The 16,790-nt window shown below is 44.1% G+C and overlaps 2 protein-coding genes across 2 annotated transcripts; both read left to right on the top strand.

Annotated features, from left to right (window-relative positions):
- Positions 1-421: 421 nt before the first annotated feature.
- Positions 422-2,637, top strand: LOC129712218 (apolipoprotein A-IV-like; the record flags this gene model as incomplete). The annotated part of the gene is made up of 2 exons (XM_055660476.1): positions 422-591; positions 1,540-2,637. Coding segments are annotated over 2 exons (1,080 nt in total), but the record flags the coding sequence as incomplete, so codon positions are not given.
- A 9,097-nt stretch (positions 2,638-11,734) lies between these two features.
- On the top strand, positions 11,735-15,519 carry LOC129712370 (apolipoprotein A-IV-like). Its single transcript, XM_055660734.1, has 4 exons — positions 11,735-11,837; positions 12,407-12,497; positions 13,239-13,365; positions 14,405-15,519. The coding sequence occupies exons 2-4, from the start codon at positions 12,449-12,451 to the stop codon at positions 15,312-15,314; spliced, it is 1,086 nt and encodes a 361-aa protein (XP_055516709.1). The 5' UTR covers positions 11,735-11,837; positions 12,407-12,448; the 3' UTR covers positions 15,315-15,519.
- Positions 15,520-16,790: the final 1,271 nt, after the last annotated feature.

The following is a 16,790-nucleotide window of genomic DNA, read 5'->3' as shown; positions in this document are numbered from 1 at the left end:
ATGCATCACTGGGCAATCCTTTTGTTAGCAGCTGCTACTTTGATTGACAGGTACGGGTTTTTAAATTTAAGGCTTTGTTTTAAATGTACTTGAACTGTTAGTTTTTTTTACTATCTCTTTTAAGCTTATGGATTTTGGACAAAAGATCTGCACTCCATGTGTTCAGCCCAGTTTTATGTTCAGACCCTGAGCTCTGAGACCTATGTTTCTTCCCTGGGGAAAGACTTGTTTCACCATTCATCCTGGACAAGTTTTAAATCCAGGTCCCAAAAGACAAGTGACTTTACTCTAAGAAATATCCAAACTCATCACCAGGGAGGGAAGCCAGATTATCCCTTTATGGCTTGTGATATGGTGAAGTCTCAGTGGTGAATATGGGCCACTGCAAGCTGCTTGTCTGTGCAATTAATGTTAGCTATAATTAACTTGTTCCTGTGTTACCACTCTGAAAACCAACTTCATTTTCTGTTTTCACACAGGCTCCCAGGCTGAACTCAGTAGAGAACAAATTCAAGATGCATTCTGGGATTACATTGGCCAATTGACCAACAAAGACCTAAACGAAGGTTCGGAAATCAGGCAACAACTCAAGTGAGTGTTGGTAGTTGTGTCAGATGCAGCAAAGCTAGAAATGAGAGAATAAGTAAATGTTTCCCAAGTACATTGACTGAGCGATTAAAGTGTGGCTTTCTCTGCCTGTTTGAGGCCAAACTGGGATGAGACTGATGTTTGAAATAAAGGAAAGTAGACAAAAAATGCTGGGGAAACTCAGCGGGTGAGGCAGCATCTATGGAGAAAAGGAGTAGGTGACCTTTCAGGTCTGGGCCCTTCTTAAGACTGAAATAAAGGAAGTTGCCTGGTGGGGATGGTAGAACAGACTCTCAACAAACTGAAATCTATTCCTGCAACTAAGTGTGATCACTGTATAGAGCTGTGAGCACATGCAGGGATAGCCTCAGACTTTGTAGCAGTACTGCAATAGGCCAGATGCAGCTACAATTAAATATAGAAATGGGAAATGCAGCCATAAATATAAATGCGTGTGCAGGAAGTGTCAGACTACAGATAAAGCTCGGGTATACTGTAGTCGAAAACAAAATATTGTGCAGTGTATATTACTGCTCCCAATCACTGATGCCCATTTTCTACTCAACATTTGATCTTCATTATAATCTTGATTTTCTTTGAAATTGGCCACTTGCTAAACTCTAGGCCCATTGTGTATTTGTACCATTAACCATCCCTTTTCCTAAAAACAGATTATTTGGCACCTCTTTAAACAGTGGAGTTTAAGCAAGCAGTATAATTGTTATGTTAGAATTATTTAATCCATAGCATAAAAGGAGATCTCTATTTGTTTGAAATCAATGCCTTATTTTACTACCCAAAATGAAACAGTAGGAGAACAGAATGAATGAAAGATATCAGATGAATCTAATCATGTGTTACCAAGGAAGATCTGGAATTAAATCCAAAAGGCTTTCTGATTCAAATGTCCTTTCCTAACAAGTTTAAGAAACAATTGTCCCTCTTTTCCAGTCACCTTATCCAGGACAATCTGCAGAGTGCCAATGACTATGCTGAAGATCTCCGACAGAAGTTGACTCCCTTCACAGATGGTCTCCATGAGCAGATGACAGTAGACATTGAGATCCTTCGCCAGCAGATACGAGAGCAGCTGGAAGACCTGAAGGAGAAACTTTCTCCCTTTGCGGAAGGAGTCCATCAGAGAATCAGCAGGAACATTGAAGAATTTCATCAGAGGTTGACACCTTACACTGAAGAACTTGGCCAACAGCTGAAGAAGAATGCGGAGGAACTTAGGCAGAGGTTGACTCCCTTCACTGAAGAGCTTCAGGCCAAACTGGAAGTGAGCGCAGAGAACCTGAGGGAAGTCCTGACTCCCTACGCTGAAGAGCTCCAGATGAAGATCGATGAAAATATGGACATCCTTAGGCAGAATGCGGCTGCCAAAGCTGAAGAGTTTCGCTCCAGGTTTGATGAGAATGTCCAGGAGCTGCGCAGTAGCTTGACTCCCTACGCCGAAGATGTCCAGCTGAAGATGAACCAGCAGATTGCAGAAATGACCCAGAGGGTGGTGCCTTATGCCAAGATGCTCCAGACAAAGGTCAACGAGCACGTGAAAGATCTGAACCAGAAGCTGAACCCTTACATCGCCGAACTGAAAGTAAAACTGAACGAGAACGTGGGAAGCATGGACCAGAACCTGGCCCCATACATCGAAAATCTCAACACCAACATCAACCAGAGAATCGAGGAGTTCCATCAGAATGTGGCTCCCTACACCGAGCAGCTGAACAAGATCATCAGTCAGAATGTGAGGGAGATGCAAGAGAGACTTGCTCTGAGTGGAGGCAACATGCAGCAGGATCTTCAGACCAAGCTCACAACTGTATGGGACGACCTCTGGCAGAATCTGAAGAACTAATTGAGAAGTATAAAGTGACTCGGTCAATCCATGTGTCAGGATAATGGGGTCCTCATTATCTCAAATTATAATATGCTAAATATATATATTTTTTTCTGAGAAGAACATATAAAAATCACTGACTGCATTTCTAGAGTTTAAACTGTAAAATATCTGCAATAAAACTTTGAAATGAATTTAATGACTCATACGTTTCCTTGCTTTTACTATGTGTTACCGAATAGCTATCTGTAGAATCAATAAAAGAATCCAGCACAGAACAAAGCCATTCAGCCAGTCAAGTTTGCACATATCTTTTGGAGTGCACCGCAGTGCATACTATTTTCCCACACAATTCCTCATTTCACTGCAAATAGCTCCTTCAAACATTCGTACAATACTATTTTGGTTTCATTGAAACCGCATACAACCTCATCTGTAGAGCATTTGTGAATACTTGTTTTGAAGTCCTTCATAAAGTTTATTGCCCATAATTCAGCCCAATAATTCAACTATGTCCCAATCAGGAGTCTAATTTATCCTCATTGCTATCTACTTTATTGTTCTGTTAATAAAGCAAGGAATCTCTTCATGTGTGCAGCAGCCAACTAAATCTGCCAATTTTTATAGATGGTGCAAAACCCACACAAATGTATTCACCTCATCTATGCCCCTTACCTTTTTTTTATAAAGAGATCATGGAGTGAGAATGGATGTAATTGGTGGGGACAGAGAGTTCGAAGGGAGATGTCAAGTCATGTTTATTTGTCACATACACATACGAGATGTACAGTGAAATGAAAGTGGCAATGTTCGCGGACCTTTGTGCAAAAAGACAAATAACCAAACAACCAAACAAACTATAAACACAATCATAACACTCATATACCTTTACATAATAAATAATGGAAGGAAAAACGTTCAGTAGAGTTAGTCCCTGGTGAGATAGGCGTTTACAGTCCGAATGGCCTCTGGGAAGAAACTCCTTCTCAACCTCTCTGTTCTCACCGCATGGCAACGGAGGCGTTTGCCTGACCGTAGCAGCTGGAAGAGTCCATTGCAGGGGTGGAAGGGGTCTCTCATGATATTGTTGGCTCTGGAGTTGCACCTCCTGATGTATAGTTCCTGCAGGGGGGCAAGTGAAGTTCCCATAGTGCGTTCGGCCGAACGCACTACTCTCTGCAGAGCCTTCTTGTCCTTGGCAGAGCAATTCCCAAACCAGATGGTAATGTTCCCGGACAAGATGCTTTCCACCGCCGCTGCGTAGAAGCACTGGAGGATCCTCAGAGACACTGTGAATTTCCTAAATTGCCTGAGGTGGTAAAGGCGCTGCCTTGCCTTACTCACGAGTGCTGAGGCGTGTGATGCCCATGTCATATCCTCGGAGATGTGGACTCCCAGATATTTAAAACAGTTCACCCTATCCACAGGATCCCCATTTATCCTCAATGGAGTGTACGTCCTTGGATGATGTGCCCTCCTAAAGTCCACGATCAGCTCCTTCGTTTTTTTGATGTTCAAGAGGAGGCTGTTATCCTGGCACCAGAGTGCTAGATCAGCCACCTCCTCCCGGTAGGCCTTCTCATCATTGTCTGAGATCAGGCCCACCACCACAGTGTCATCAGTAAACTTAATTATTGAGTTGGAGCTGAACCTAGCCACACAGTCATGTGTGTACAGGGAGTACAATAGGTGGCTGAGGACGCAACCCTGGGGCGATCCTGACTCAGGGTGAGGGACTTTTATGTATTCCCTCCCATCTTGACTACCTGGGGCCTGGCGGTGAGAAAGTTCAGGACCCAGGCACACAGAGAGTCCCAATTCCATTAGCTTCCCGGCCAGTCTGGTGGGGACTATCGTGTTGAAGGCTGAACTGTAGTCTATGAACAGCATCCTCACGTAGCCCCCCTTCTGGCTGTCCAGATGGGAGAGAGCGGTGTGCAAGACCTGGGAGACCGCATCGTCCGTGGACCTGTTCGGACGGTATGCGAACTGCAACGGGTCCATGTTCCGAGGGAGGAAGGCGCAGATGTGTTTCTTCACTCCCTCTCAAAGCATTTCATGACTACCGAGGTAAGGGCCACTGGACGGTAGTCATTCAGACAGGCAGGGGAGGTACAATGATGGATTTTTTGAAGCAGGCCGGGACCACGGACTTGTCCAGGGAGAGGTTGAATAATGTAGTGAGCTCTGGAGCTAGCTGCATAGCACAGGACTTGATTACTCGTCCCGAGATGCCATCGGGGCCTGCAGCTTTTCTCGTGTTCACCCGTGTCAGAGCCCTCCTCACATCGTGCTCGGACAGCGAGAATGTGTGCACATTCCTCCCTTCAGCTTCAGTAGCCAGCCCGCTGGCGGTATTGTCGATAGTCGGCAGACCTGGGGTGGTGTTGCCCCTCTCGAAACGAGCGTAAAAGGAGTTCAGGTCATCAGCTAGGGAGGTGCCGGCACTTGCAGATGAGGGAGGGGTGCTCCGGTAGTTGGTTACCATCCGTAACCCCTGCCACAGGCTTCTGGTGTCCTGCTGCTCCATCTGTGACTCCATCTTGTCTCTGTACCTCCTCTTTGCGTCCTTCACCGCCCTTCGCAGTCGGTAGGACTCTGCCTTGTAGACGTCCATGTTTCCTGATGCCAGGCCCGAGTTGTAGGCAGCGGTGCGAGCATTCAGGGCCACATGGACAGACCTGTCCACCCCGGGGATTTTGGTTCGGGAAGGTGCTTACCCTTACCGTGGGGACGATGTTGTCGGTTATTGTTGCGATGAAGTCTGTGACTGCTTCCGCGAACTCACTGACGTCACTGGAACTTGCTTGGAACATATTCCAGTCGACATCACTCAGTGCATCTTGCAGCATGGCCTCTGACTGGTCGGACCACCGCTTTACGTCCCTCGTCTCTACCGCTTCCCGAACTATCCTCTGTTTATACTCCGGCAACAGGAAAATGGCAGCGTGGTCAGATTTTCCTAGGGGAGGGAGTGAAACGGCCTTGTAGCCTTTCCTGAACGGCGTGTAGCAGTGGTTCAAAGTTCTCTCCCCCCTGGTGGCAAACGTGATGTGTTGGTAGAAGTTCGGCATGACCTTCTTGAGATTTGATTTATTAAAATCTCCAGCCACCACCATAGCCGCATCCGGGTACTTGTTTTGATGTCGACATAGCACATCGTGTAGGGCCGATAGTGCCATGTTGGTGTCCGCCTGCGGTGGAATGTAGACGGCTGTGACGATCGCTGAGCCGAACTCCCGGGGAAGGTAGAATGGGCGGCATGAGATTGTCAGGTGCTCCAGGTCCGGCGAGCAGGAAAGGGAAAGCATCTTGATACTTCCAGGGTTGCACCAGTTGTTATTGGTCATGAAGCAGACTCCTCCACCCTTTGATTTCCAAGATGCTTCTGTTCTGTCAGCACGGTGGACAGTGAAGGACTCAGTTGGGCAGATTACCTGATCCCGAATCAGTGAGGTCAGCCATGTTTCAGTCAGGCAGAGGATGTTGCAGTCCCTTATGTCCCGCTGGAATCTGATCCTCGCCCTGAGGTCATCCAGCTTGTTTTCCAGGGACTGGACATTCGCCAGAAGAATGCTGGGGAGAGGTGGACGAAAGGCTTGGGCTCTCAGCCTATTCCGAATCCCCCCACCGCTTCCCTCGATGTTTTCTCTGGGTTTTCCTTGCAGCCGAGCTCCCATTGTTGTTGCAGCAGTTTCTGCTGATCTCTGCTGGCCACGATGGATCAGTAAGTACAGAGTTTAAAAAGTCTCCGTTTGCCCTGGAGTTTAGATTTAAGAGGGTTTCCCTGCCATACTTTGTTAGTACAAGGGAGTTAGAACTTAGAAATAAGTTAAAAAGGAACATAAAAGTTAAAAACACACACAATTTTCGCGGAGCTGCCACAACGGCGACTGGACAGGGCCGCGCATTTAAAATTTTTTTTTTAAATTTTTTTGTCAGGTGAAGCAGAAGATAGGACCACGTCAACATCATCAGCCATCACACCGGTTCTGCACTCTGTTCTGGACCATATGGTTAACAGCAACACAAACATCAGGGTGCTGTTCATCAATTACAATAGCGTTCAACGCTCCAGTCTCATCAACATGCTCCAAGACCTGGGCCTCCACCTCCCTTTGCAAATGGATCCCTACCTTCCTCAAGCAAGACCTAGTTGGCAGACCTCAGTTTACCCACACCCAATACTGTATGGCTAAGCACAACTATTTATACATTTTCAAATGACACCACTGTTGTTGGCTCAATCACCAGAGGTGATGTGTCAGCGTACAGGAGAAAGATGGAACACTTAATTGAGTGGTGCTCACTATCAACAAACCCAAGGAACTAAATGTTGACTACAGAAACGGGTTGATTACAGAAGACAAGACCATGTGGTAGTTAACATTGGTAGGTTGGTGGTGGAATTGTGTAGCAGCTTCAGATTCTTGGGCATTAGGATCTTGGATAACCCATCCTGGGCCCACTGCATAGATGTAATGATTAAGAAGGCACACCATTGTCTCTATTTTCTTAAAATTATGCTGATTAACTTAACAAGCATATGCTGATGCACTGTAGAAGGTATCCTGACTGGATGTATCATGGCCTGGAATAGCAATTCCATCACACATACATATGGGGGTGCAGGGAGTGGTGGACTCAGCCTATTCCATTGCAGACACAGTCCTCTTTAACATCGAAAGCATCTACACAAGGCTTTGTTTCAAGAATGCAGCATCCATAGTCAAGGATTTTCACCATCCATGCCATATCCTCTTCTTGCTGCCACTAATTGATGGAAGTTACAGAAATTAGAAGTCCCACACCGCGTGGCTCAGCAACAGCTACTTTCCTACCACTATTATGTTCTTGAACGGACCGGCACAACCCTAATCCCACCTTTGTGTTTAAGAAGGAACTGCAGATCCTGGAAAATCGAAGGCACACAAAAATGCTGGAGAAACTCAGCGGGTGCAGCAGCATCTATGGAGCGAAGGAAATAGGCAACGTTTCGTCCTGAAACGTTGCTGTTTTATGTAATTCTTATTTCCTTTTTTAGAATTTTTTTTTTGTTTTTGTTTATTTTATTAGAAGTTAATACAGCACAAAACAGTACAGTGGAACCTAATTTTAGGGATACTGCCAACTATGTAATACCGTAATCCATTCTATGTACAACCTCTAGTTTTATGTTATAAGAAGGAAGTAAGCAAGACAAGAAAAAGAAAACAATAGAAAGAGGAAAAAGTGGAAAAATAGATGGTAGAGAGTAGAAAAACGTGAAGTGTGTATATAAAAAATAAAAAAGGAAGAGAGAAAGTGGAAAGTAGAAATAGAAGAGAAGGCCCCTTAAAAGAGAATTTTTCAAATCTGTATTCGGAGATGTAGATCTATCCGCGTCATGAACTAAAATCAGCAATCTTTACGGAACGTTGCCTATTTCCTTCGCTCCATAGATGCTGCTGCACCCGCTGAGTTTCTCCAGCATTTTTGTGTACCTAATTCTTCCTCGTTTTCTAATGGTGTATTCTTACACGAATGTTCTGTTTTATGTACAATCATTTTCTTTTCATGATCTTGTTGAATTTGTATGTAGTAAAATTAAGAAACATTAAGACAGGTACATGTATAGGACAGGTTTAGAGGGATATGGGCCAAATGCAGGCATGTGGGACTAGTGTAGATAGGACATGTGGCAGGTGTGGGCAAGTTGGGCCAAAGGGCCTGTTTCCACACTGTAAGACTCTGTGATTCTAATTGATATGTAATTTATATTTTTGTGTGTTTGTTGAGTTTATGTGCCTGCGATGCTGCTGCAAGCAGATTTTCATTGTACCTCACTGCAAATGTCAATAACTCAATTTGACTTGGGGAGATCAGCAGAATGAGTTCCTGCCCGGAATGCAGCATTGATTCAAAGTGGTGTTCAACTCTGAACAACAGTTGGCACAGCGATAGAGTTGCCTCCTTACAGTGCTTGCTGTGCCAGAGACCCGGGTTCGATCCCAACTGAGGGGGGGGCTGTCTGTACGGAGTTTGCACGTTCTCCCCGTGACTGCGTGAGTTTTCTCAGAGATCTTCGGTTTACTCCCCCACTCCAAAGACGTACAGGTTTGTAGGTTAATTGGCTTGGTATAAGGGAAAATTGTCCATAGTGTGTGTAAGATGGGTTAATGTGTCAGGATCGCTGGTCGGTGTGGACTCGGTGGGCCGAAGGGCCTGCTTCCATGCTGTATCTCTTAACTAAGACAAAACTAAACCAGAGAACTGAATGATTCTCAGGCAGGTGAACCCAGAGCCAAGTTCACAGCACTATTAATGACTCAGCCCCATGAGTCAAGGTAAAAAGGGCAGTGACAAATAATTCAATTATTGGAAGATCAGATTGACATTTCTGTAGTCATAAATAATCACAGGATGATGTGTCACCTCTCTGCTCCTCATATCCCATCAGTATAATGATACATGATATATCCCATCTATCATTGTGTCATCAGCAAATTTAACACCATACCTTTATGCAGGTCATTTATGCAGCACCAATTCCTGTGACACACTAACCATTTTATCTCCCCAATCAGAAAAGGACCATTTTTGCTGAGTTGCCTAGCTGTCTGTGAACAAGCCAGACTTCAATCAAGTACGTTACCAACTCTACTATCAGCCTTTATTTTCCACAACAATATTTGATGTGGCACCTTATCACTTCCTCAACTTTGCAGACTCGCACAATGTGTCCCATGTTGTTGCATTTGAAGCATTGAGCTTAACCTGAATGTACATTTGATCTGAACGGTTGTCTTGACAACATTAATGTGGTTTCCTGGCTTTTGCGTAAACTTGTCCCAATGGAGAAGATGCTTCCTCTGCCCCACAGATTGGCTTAGATACACCACATACATTCATATTTGCACCTTGCACAGAACACAACTCCCTTTGGTTCTTTTATGCCTTTTTCATAGCAATAATAATCCAATGCACTATATTAAATGTGACATCTAGTGTAGTAAAAACCTTGGTTGAATGTGCTTATGTGTAAGTCTACAAATGCTAAATCTCAGAGGATCCCACAGTTACAGAGATGTGCGGATTCTTCCATTCAATGATCTAGTCGTCAATTGCATCTCTTGGCTTTTGACTCCAGGTACCAGATTTACAGCTTTAGACAATTATTGGGGGCACTGGATTAAAGTAGGAATCTAATATTTGACGGCTTCAGTGAGAAGGACATGAAATACCCTATGACGTATCATCGTTTGGAATTAGAATCCAAGTACCAGATTTATAGCTTTAGACAATTATTTGGGGCATTGTATTAAAGTGGACACCAAACATTTGACTGCCTCAGCGAGGATGTCAAATACCCTATGAGATATCAAAAGACTAAGTATCAATGTAGAGGTGTTCAAATCTATTTCTGCTAAAACAATAGTTTTCCTGTATAGTAAATGTACTTATTCTGCTTGCTGTTTCCTCCTCCCAATACTTTATTATATTGTTAACTCAGAAAAGCCATCACCATCTGCTTCAAATGCGTATTAAACACTTCCTGTCTTATCATAGTTTAATGTTCCAATATAGACAGCCTGCCATTCTCCTCAAGCACCGTTTGTAGTAATGATTCCCTGCTCACTTACTCTGTACTCAGTGCAATAGTGTGTGGATTTCCCAAACTCATTCAGTCTCACTTGCTGTAGTCTTTGCAGCCTTGCCAATACCCCAAAGATGTGTGAGCCACCTGACATTGTACTAGCAGCCAGTGGCACAACTAGCAGAGCTACTAGCAGAGCTACTGCCTTACCTGTATGCGGCAGGGGCCACATGCGTATGTGTAAAGTTTGCACATTCTCCCTGTGATCGCATGAGTTACTTCCAGGTGCTCCAATTTCCTCCCTATCCCAAAACCATGCAGGTTGGTAGGTTGTGTGTAGGTGAGTGGTAGAAACTGGGGAAGGTTGATGAGAAAATGGGGGAATTAAAAACATGAGATTAAGGTAGGATTAGCGTACAATGATGATCTTTTTAGTTTAGTGATGCAGCGCGGAAACAGGCCCGCTGAGTCCACACTGACCTGCGATCCCCGCACATTAACACTATCCTACACACACCGGGGACAATTTTACATTAAACATTTATACAAAACCATTTAAACTATAAACCTGTATGTCTTTGGAGTGTAGGTGGAAACCAAAGGTTTTGGAGGAAAACCCGCACAGGTCACGGGGAGGTCGTACAAACTCCGTACGGGCAAGCACCCGGCGTCATGATCGGACCCAGGTTTCTGGCACTGTAAGGCAGTAGCTCTACCGCTATGCCACCGTGCTGCCATCTGCAAGGATTCAGAGAGCTAAAGGGCTAGTTTCTGTGCTATCTGTCTCTGTGACTCTATGATAAAGAAGTGGCTTCTAGTGATGATTACCCTTGTACAGTCATTTCTACATATGCTGCAAATGTTATGACCAAAAACACTGTGTCCTTAAGAATAAGGGTTTGGCTTATGTGAACATACACCTCTGGATAGTTTTGATGGTCTTAGCAAATTTTCGACAGCTCAAATGAGGTAAAATAGAATCCTTCCTCTTAGGTGGGGGATTGTTTGGCTCATCATGTGTAGGACGGAACTGCAGTTTATACAGACACAAAATGCTGGAGTAACTCAGTGGGTCAGACAGCATCTCTGGAGAAAACGAAGTGACCTTTCGGGTCAGAACCTCTCTTCGGACTCATCATGTCTGTTTTAAGGAATTAATTCCTCCATCCATATTCTTTCCCCAGGTCCATTTGTTTCCTATCATCCAATTCACGGTGGGAATTTATGTCTACTTCCACCCTCTGTCAGGGCACATTCCAGATCATGGCTACTCATTGTGTAATGATGCCCACATCTCCCCTCTGCTTCCTTTGCCGACTACCTCAAATCCTCTGGGTGCTGTGTGGGAAGGAACTGCAGATGGTGCTTTAAACCGAAGATAGACACATAATACTGGGGTAACTCAGCGGGACAGGCAGCATCTCTGGAGAGAAGGAATGGGTGATGTCTCGGGTCGATTTACTCCAGCGTTTTGTGTCTACCCTCTGGGTACTGCCAAGTTCTTGCCAATGGAAACGTTTCCATTCAAAACACTTCATAGTCAGTCCATAGAGCAATCAAAATGTTATAGATGTAATAAATCATGGCCTTTGGACTCAGTTGAGTCTTGAATGGATTTTGCCCTCTCGGGATTGAGTTGGTCATATTTAAGGCAGCAGTTCAGAGTGACAGTGTTGTTGGAAGCTCCACGTTCTCTTGGCATTCAGGGAAAGTCCATGAATCGAACACACGTGTGCCAGTTTGTTATCAGCCACTGATAAGGTGCCTTTATATAGAGTGAGCGCGCGTTGGCTGACACACAGACCTTCAGGAGGAGCAGATCTGAGACAGGTGAGAGGAGCTCCAACCCAGGCTGCCTGCTTGCTTATCCTTCCAGCGACTATCTCTGTGGATCGCTGAGTGTTGAGGCAACTGGTCAAGGCAAAGCGGTGGGATTTTCTATTTTCAGTAATGTTACAGGCTATAATTGCAGCTTGGCAGGCTGCATTCAGGGAGGATATTTTCCCAGGCTGAAATCTTTAGGATCGGTGGTAGAATTTCAGAATGAGGGCCGGGCCATTTAGGACTGAGAAAAGAAAGGATTTTGTCACTTAGAGGTTGGAAGTCTTTGGAATTCTTTACCTTGGAGCACTGTGGAAGCACAGTCATTAAGTTAATTCAAAATAGGGATGGATAGATTTCTGGATGTTCAACGATTTGGGCGATATGAGGATAGTAAAATGATGCCCAGAAGGTCAGCCTTAATCTTAATGGCAGGGCATGCTCCAAGGGCTAGGCGGTCCACTCCTGCTCTGTTTTCTTGTGTTCTTTTTAATGGAGTTTGGAAGGAGACAATTACGCACAGCGTGTTTTCAATGAGAATTTAAACCCTGGAATAACTGACCTTTATTTTTATGTAGGTTTTCTGCAAAAGAGAAAGCAAACCGTTGGAGAACTCCACCATGTTTCCGAAGACAATCCTCCTGCTTGTTGCCGCAGTCTTGGTCCAAGGTATCAGCTTCAAATATTCCTCATTCCCTGTTTTCTTGCACTTAGACTGTGATTGGGATTTTGTTATCATTTATGATTTTCAAGCATTCTTTCTTGAAGATCTTCATGCTACTTATATGGATATGAATTAAGTTCAGATCAGACTTTTGGAGCCCCATGCATTGTTCTTTCTTCCAACATTAGTTTGCTGGGTGAAGCTTGCTTCCTCTCCATTCTGATTTTGTGTTAAGCCCAGTTTCCATATATTTAAAGACAAGGGATTTTACCCTTGAATCACGCAGCAGTATTTCCAGTAAAGAAAACTGGTGGTCACCAGGATCTGGTGAAGTCTTGTGGCCCATCTGTTGTGTAATTTTAGTTTAGTTTAGTTTAGTGATACAGCACGGGAACAGGGCCTTCGGCCAACCGAGTCCGCGCCGACCAGCGATCCCCGCACACTAACAATATCCTACACAAAGTAGGCACAATTTACAATTATACCAAGTCAGTTAACCTGCACACCTGTATATCTTTGGCATGTGGGAGAAAACCTGAGCACCCGAAGAAAGCCCATGCAGGTCATGGGGAGAACGTACAAACTCCATGCAGACAGCACCTGTAGTCAGGATCAAATCCGGGCCTCTGGAGTTGTAAGGCAACAGCTCTACCACTACCCCACCCTGCCGCACATATGAGGAGTGGATGCAGGGAAAGTTCCTCTCGTCTTCCCATTCTGATTATCTCATTCTTTCTTTCTCATAGACTGTCGTGCTGAGTACAACAGAGATCAGGTTCATGAAGCCTTCTGGAATTACATCAACCAATTGGCCGAGGAAGCCAGGGATGGTGTAGAACTGATTCAAAGCTCAGAAGTCAGCCAGCAACTCAAGTGAGTATTGGGGATTTGTTAGGGGCAATTGGAAAAGTTCAACCTCTTTACCCCAGGAAGAATTAAAGAGTCAGGAAAAAAATTGTAAACAGTAACTTTGTAACATTGTGAGAGGTTCTTTCAATTTTCTAGATTATGAACATTATTGTTCATCCCTAATTGTTGATAGGCTAATTAAAGAAGTCAGTGAGATCTCAACTATGGACCAAAAAGGACATTAGTGAAGCAGCTGGGTCTTTATGACAATCCACTCACCAGTAACAACACCTATATTTTTAATTCCAAATTTATTTAACCACTAAAATGTAAATGCTCTTCAGTGCGAAATGAATTCAGAAGCTGATATCATTAGGCCAGTCTTCATGGATTTGTTAGACCAGCAGCCTCTCTATCTCCATGGGTGGAAAGTTCAGGTACAAATAGGGGAATGATATGAATAGGTTCAGCTGGAAATATTAATAATTGCCACTTTCATTTCACTGCACATCTCGTATGTGTATGTGACAAATAAACTTGACTTGACTTGACTTGACTAATACAGATACAGTTATAGGAATGGCATTTGTGAATGCAGGCACTGGCACAAGTTAATTCATTTACTTTGAATTGCTAGTTTAGTTTCAAAACCCTAAGAGTATATAACCTTTGCAGTGTTAATCATCCCCTCAGTAATCTCTCTAAAACATTATTACCTAACTACTTGTAGAGTTTTACCAATCAATGTGAATGCCTTTCCACAATCAGATAATGTAAAGCATTCAAATCATTGTGCTTCACTGCACTCTTTATTTTCCTCTCAAATTGTACCAATTAGGAAAGGACAGAATAAATGAAAGACATTGGGAGAATCCTAACCTCTCTTCCCAATAAACATACTGAATTAACCTGAACAGATTTCCTGATCCAAATGTCCTTCCGTTTCCTGAGCTCTGCTTCCCTCTGTAAAGCATTTGTTTCAGTCACAGACTTACGCTGAGCTCTGTCTTAATGTATCTCTTCTCTGTAACAAGTTTGACAAACACTTGTCTCTCTTTTCCAGTCATCTTATCGAGGAGAATCTGCAGAGTGTCAATAACTATGCTGAGGATCTCCGACAGAAATTGACTCCTTTGACAGATGATCTTCGTGAGAAGATGACAGTAGACATTGACAGCCTTCACCAGCAGATAAGAGAACAGCTGGAAGACCTGAAAGTCAAACTTTCTCCCTTTGCTGATGAAGTCCATCAGACGATTAGCAATAACATTGAAGAATTTCATCAGAGGTTGACACCTTACACTGAAGAACTTGGCCAACAGCTGAAGAAGAATGCGGAGGAACTTAGGCAGAGGTTGACTCCCTTCACTGAAGAGCTTCAGGCCAAACTGGAAGTGAGCGCAGAGAACCTGAGGGAAACCCTGACTCCCTACGCTGAAGAGCTCCAGATGACGATCGATGAAAATATGGACAACTTCAAGCAGAATGTGGTTGCCAAAGCTGAAGAGTTTCGCTCCAGGTTTGATGAGAATGTCCAGGAGCTGCGCGGTAGTTTGGCTCCCTACACCGAAGAGGTCCAGCTGAAGATGAACCAGCAGATTGCAGAAATGACCCAGAGGGTGGTGCCTTTTGCCGAGATGCTCCAGACAAAGGTCAACGAACACGTGGAAGATCTGAACCAGAAGCTGAACCCTTACATCGCCGAACTGAAGCTAAAACTTAACGAGACCGTGGGAAGCATGGACCAGAACCTGGCCCCATACATCGAAAATCTCAACACCAACATCAACCAGAGAATCGAGGAGTTCCATCAGAATGTGGCCCCCTACACTGAGCAGCTGAACAAGATCATCAGTCAGAATGTGAGGGAGATGCAAGAGGGACTTGCCCTGAATGGAGGCAACGTTCAGCAGCAACTTCAGACCAAGCTCACAACTGTATGGAACGACTTCTGGCAGAATCTGCAGAACTAATTGAGAAGTAGAAAGGTACTCAGTTGATCTATGTGTCAGGATAATGGGTCCTCTTGGAGCACAGAAAACAAGATGCATAAATATAACTAGACTCAATCTATTTATTTTTTGCTCAGAGGAATATATTAAAATCATTGATTACAATTCCAGAGTGTGAACTGTAAAATACCTGCAATAAAACTTTGAATCATCTTTCAGCTAATAATGTTCCATGATTTATTTCATATTCTGATTAGCTTATTGTAATACACAATGGGGTGCGACAAAAGTTCTTGTTTACGTGAAGCCCACAAAGCAAACAGTATACCTACAGTAAAGATTCATACAGCATTAAATACCACAAGTGCAAAACATTAGAAAGGTGAAAGATTGTAGTGTGAAATCTGAATAGCACAAAATAAAATTCAAATATAAGAAGGGAATGGGGTGTGAAGAGGAGATTTTTTTTCGGGGGACGTACAGCAGTGGGAAAGAAGCTGGTGTTAATCTGGGATTTCTGAACTATCCAGTTCCTTTGAAAGGAATGTCCAGGGTGACAAGTGTCCTTGGTGATACTTGCAGCCTTCCCGATGCGAAGCACAGGGAGATTGACTGGATGGAGGGACGTTATGTGACTGTGATAGACCACTCTGTGATGGACTAGGCTGTAACTAGGCTGTGTTTAACCACTCTCTGCGGGGACCGGTGGGCAACTGGGAAGAAGAGAAGACAAGTTTTTAAAAATCTATATTAGTGCAAACAATTTGCAGTAAGGACCTTACAGATGGCATCCTTGCTGCAGAAATGCAGAGGAGAGGGTGATTAGACCTTTACGGGCAGCGCAGAGTGTAGATCACAGAAGACTGTGGTGCTGTGACCACTTGTAGTAAGACATGTGTGGCTGCAATGGAAAGCTGAGCCTCTGACTGAATGTATTCAAGAGAGAGTTAGATATAGCTCTTAGGGCTAACGGAATCAAGGGATTATGGGGAGAAAGGAGGAACAAGATACTGATTCTGGATGATCATATTGAATGGCGGTGCTGGCTCGAAGGGCCGAATGACCTACTCTTGCACCTATTTTCTATGTCTATGTGTATGTCTAAGACATCCCTTGCAAGGGAGGAGCAATTCCTTGCTCTGACAATGGGGGTAATTCACACAGGTCACACAGTGGGTTGGAAAGGAATGACTGTAATGTGGACGAGGGTACTAGTATGTACTGAAAAGAGCAGTGTTACCAACACCCACCCCATGATGGCACCCTGCAGCCTGACAACCAACTGTGCACCAGCCGGCCATATTAGCAAAAACATATTTTGGTGTAATGAATTATTTATTCTAAATGTTATATGAAAATGTGAATATCACCCTCTGCAGCAAGTGCACAAAGATTCCCTGTAATGGAACTCACTGCTGATTCCCACCCGGCTGAAACATTCCCATGAAACATACAACATGGAACAGGCCCTTCAGCCCATCAGGTCTTTGCCAGCCC

Source organism: Leucoraja erinacea, chromosome 32 (assembly GCF_028641065.1).
Source record: "Leucoraja erinacea ecotype New England chromosome 32, Leri_hhj_1, whole genome shotgun sequence".
Lineage (NCBI taxonomy): Eukaryota > Metazoa > Chordata > Chondrichthyes > Rajiformes > Rajidae > Leucoraja > Leucoraja erinaceus.
This window is presented reverse-complemented; position numbering and strand designations above follow the sequence as displayed.

Coding starts and splice junctions, on each gene's coding strand:
- LOC129712370 (XM_055660734.1), top strand. CDS start 12,449: ATGTTTCCGAAGACAATCCTCCTGCTTGTTGCCGCAGTCTTGGTCCAA. Junction 12,498..13,238: donor TGCCGCAGTCTTGGTCCAAG/GTATCAGCTTCA, acceptor TCTTTCTCATAG/ACTGTCGTGCTGAGTACAAC. Junction 13,366..14,404: donor GAAGTCAGCCAGCAACTCAA/GTGAGTATTGGG, acceptor TCTCTTTTCCAG/TCATCTTATCGAGGAGAATC.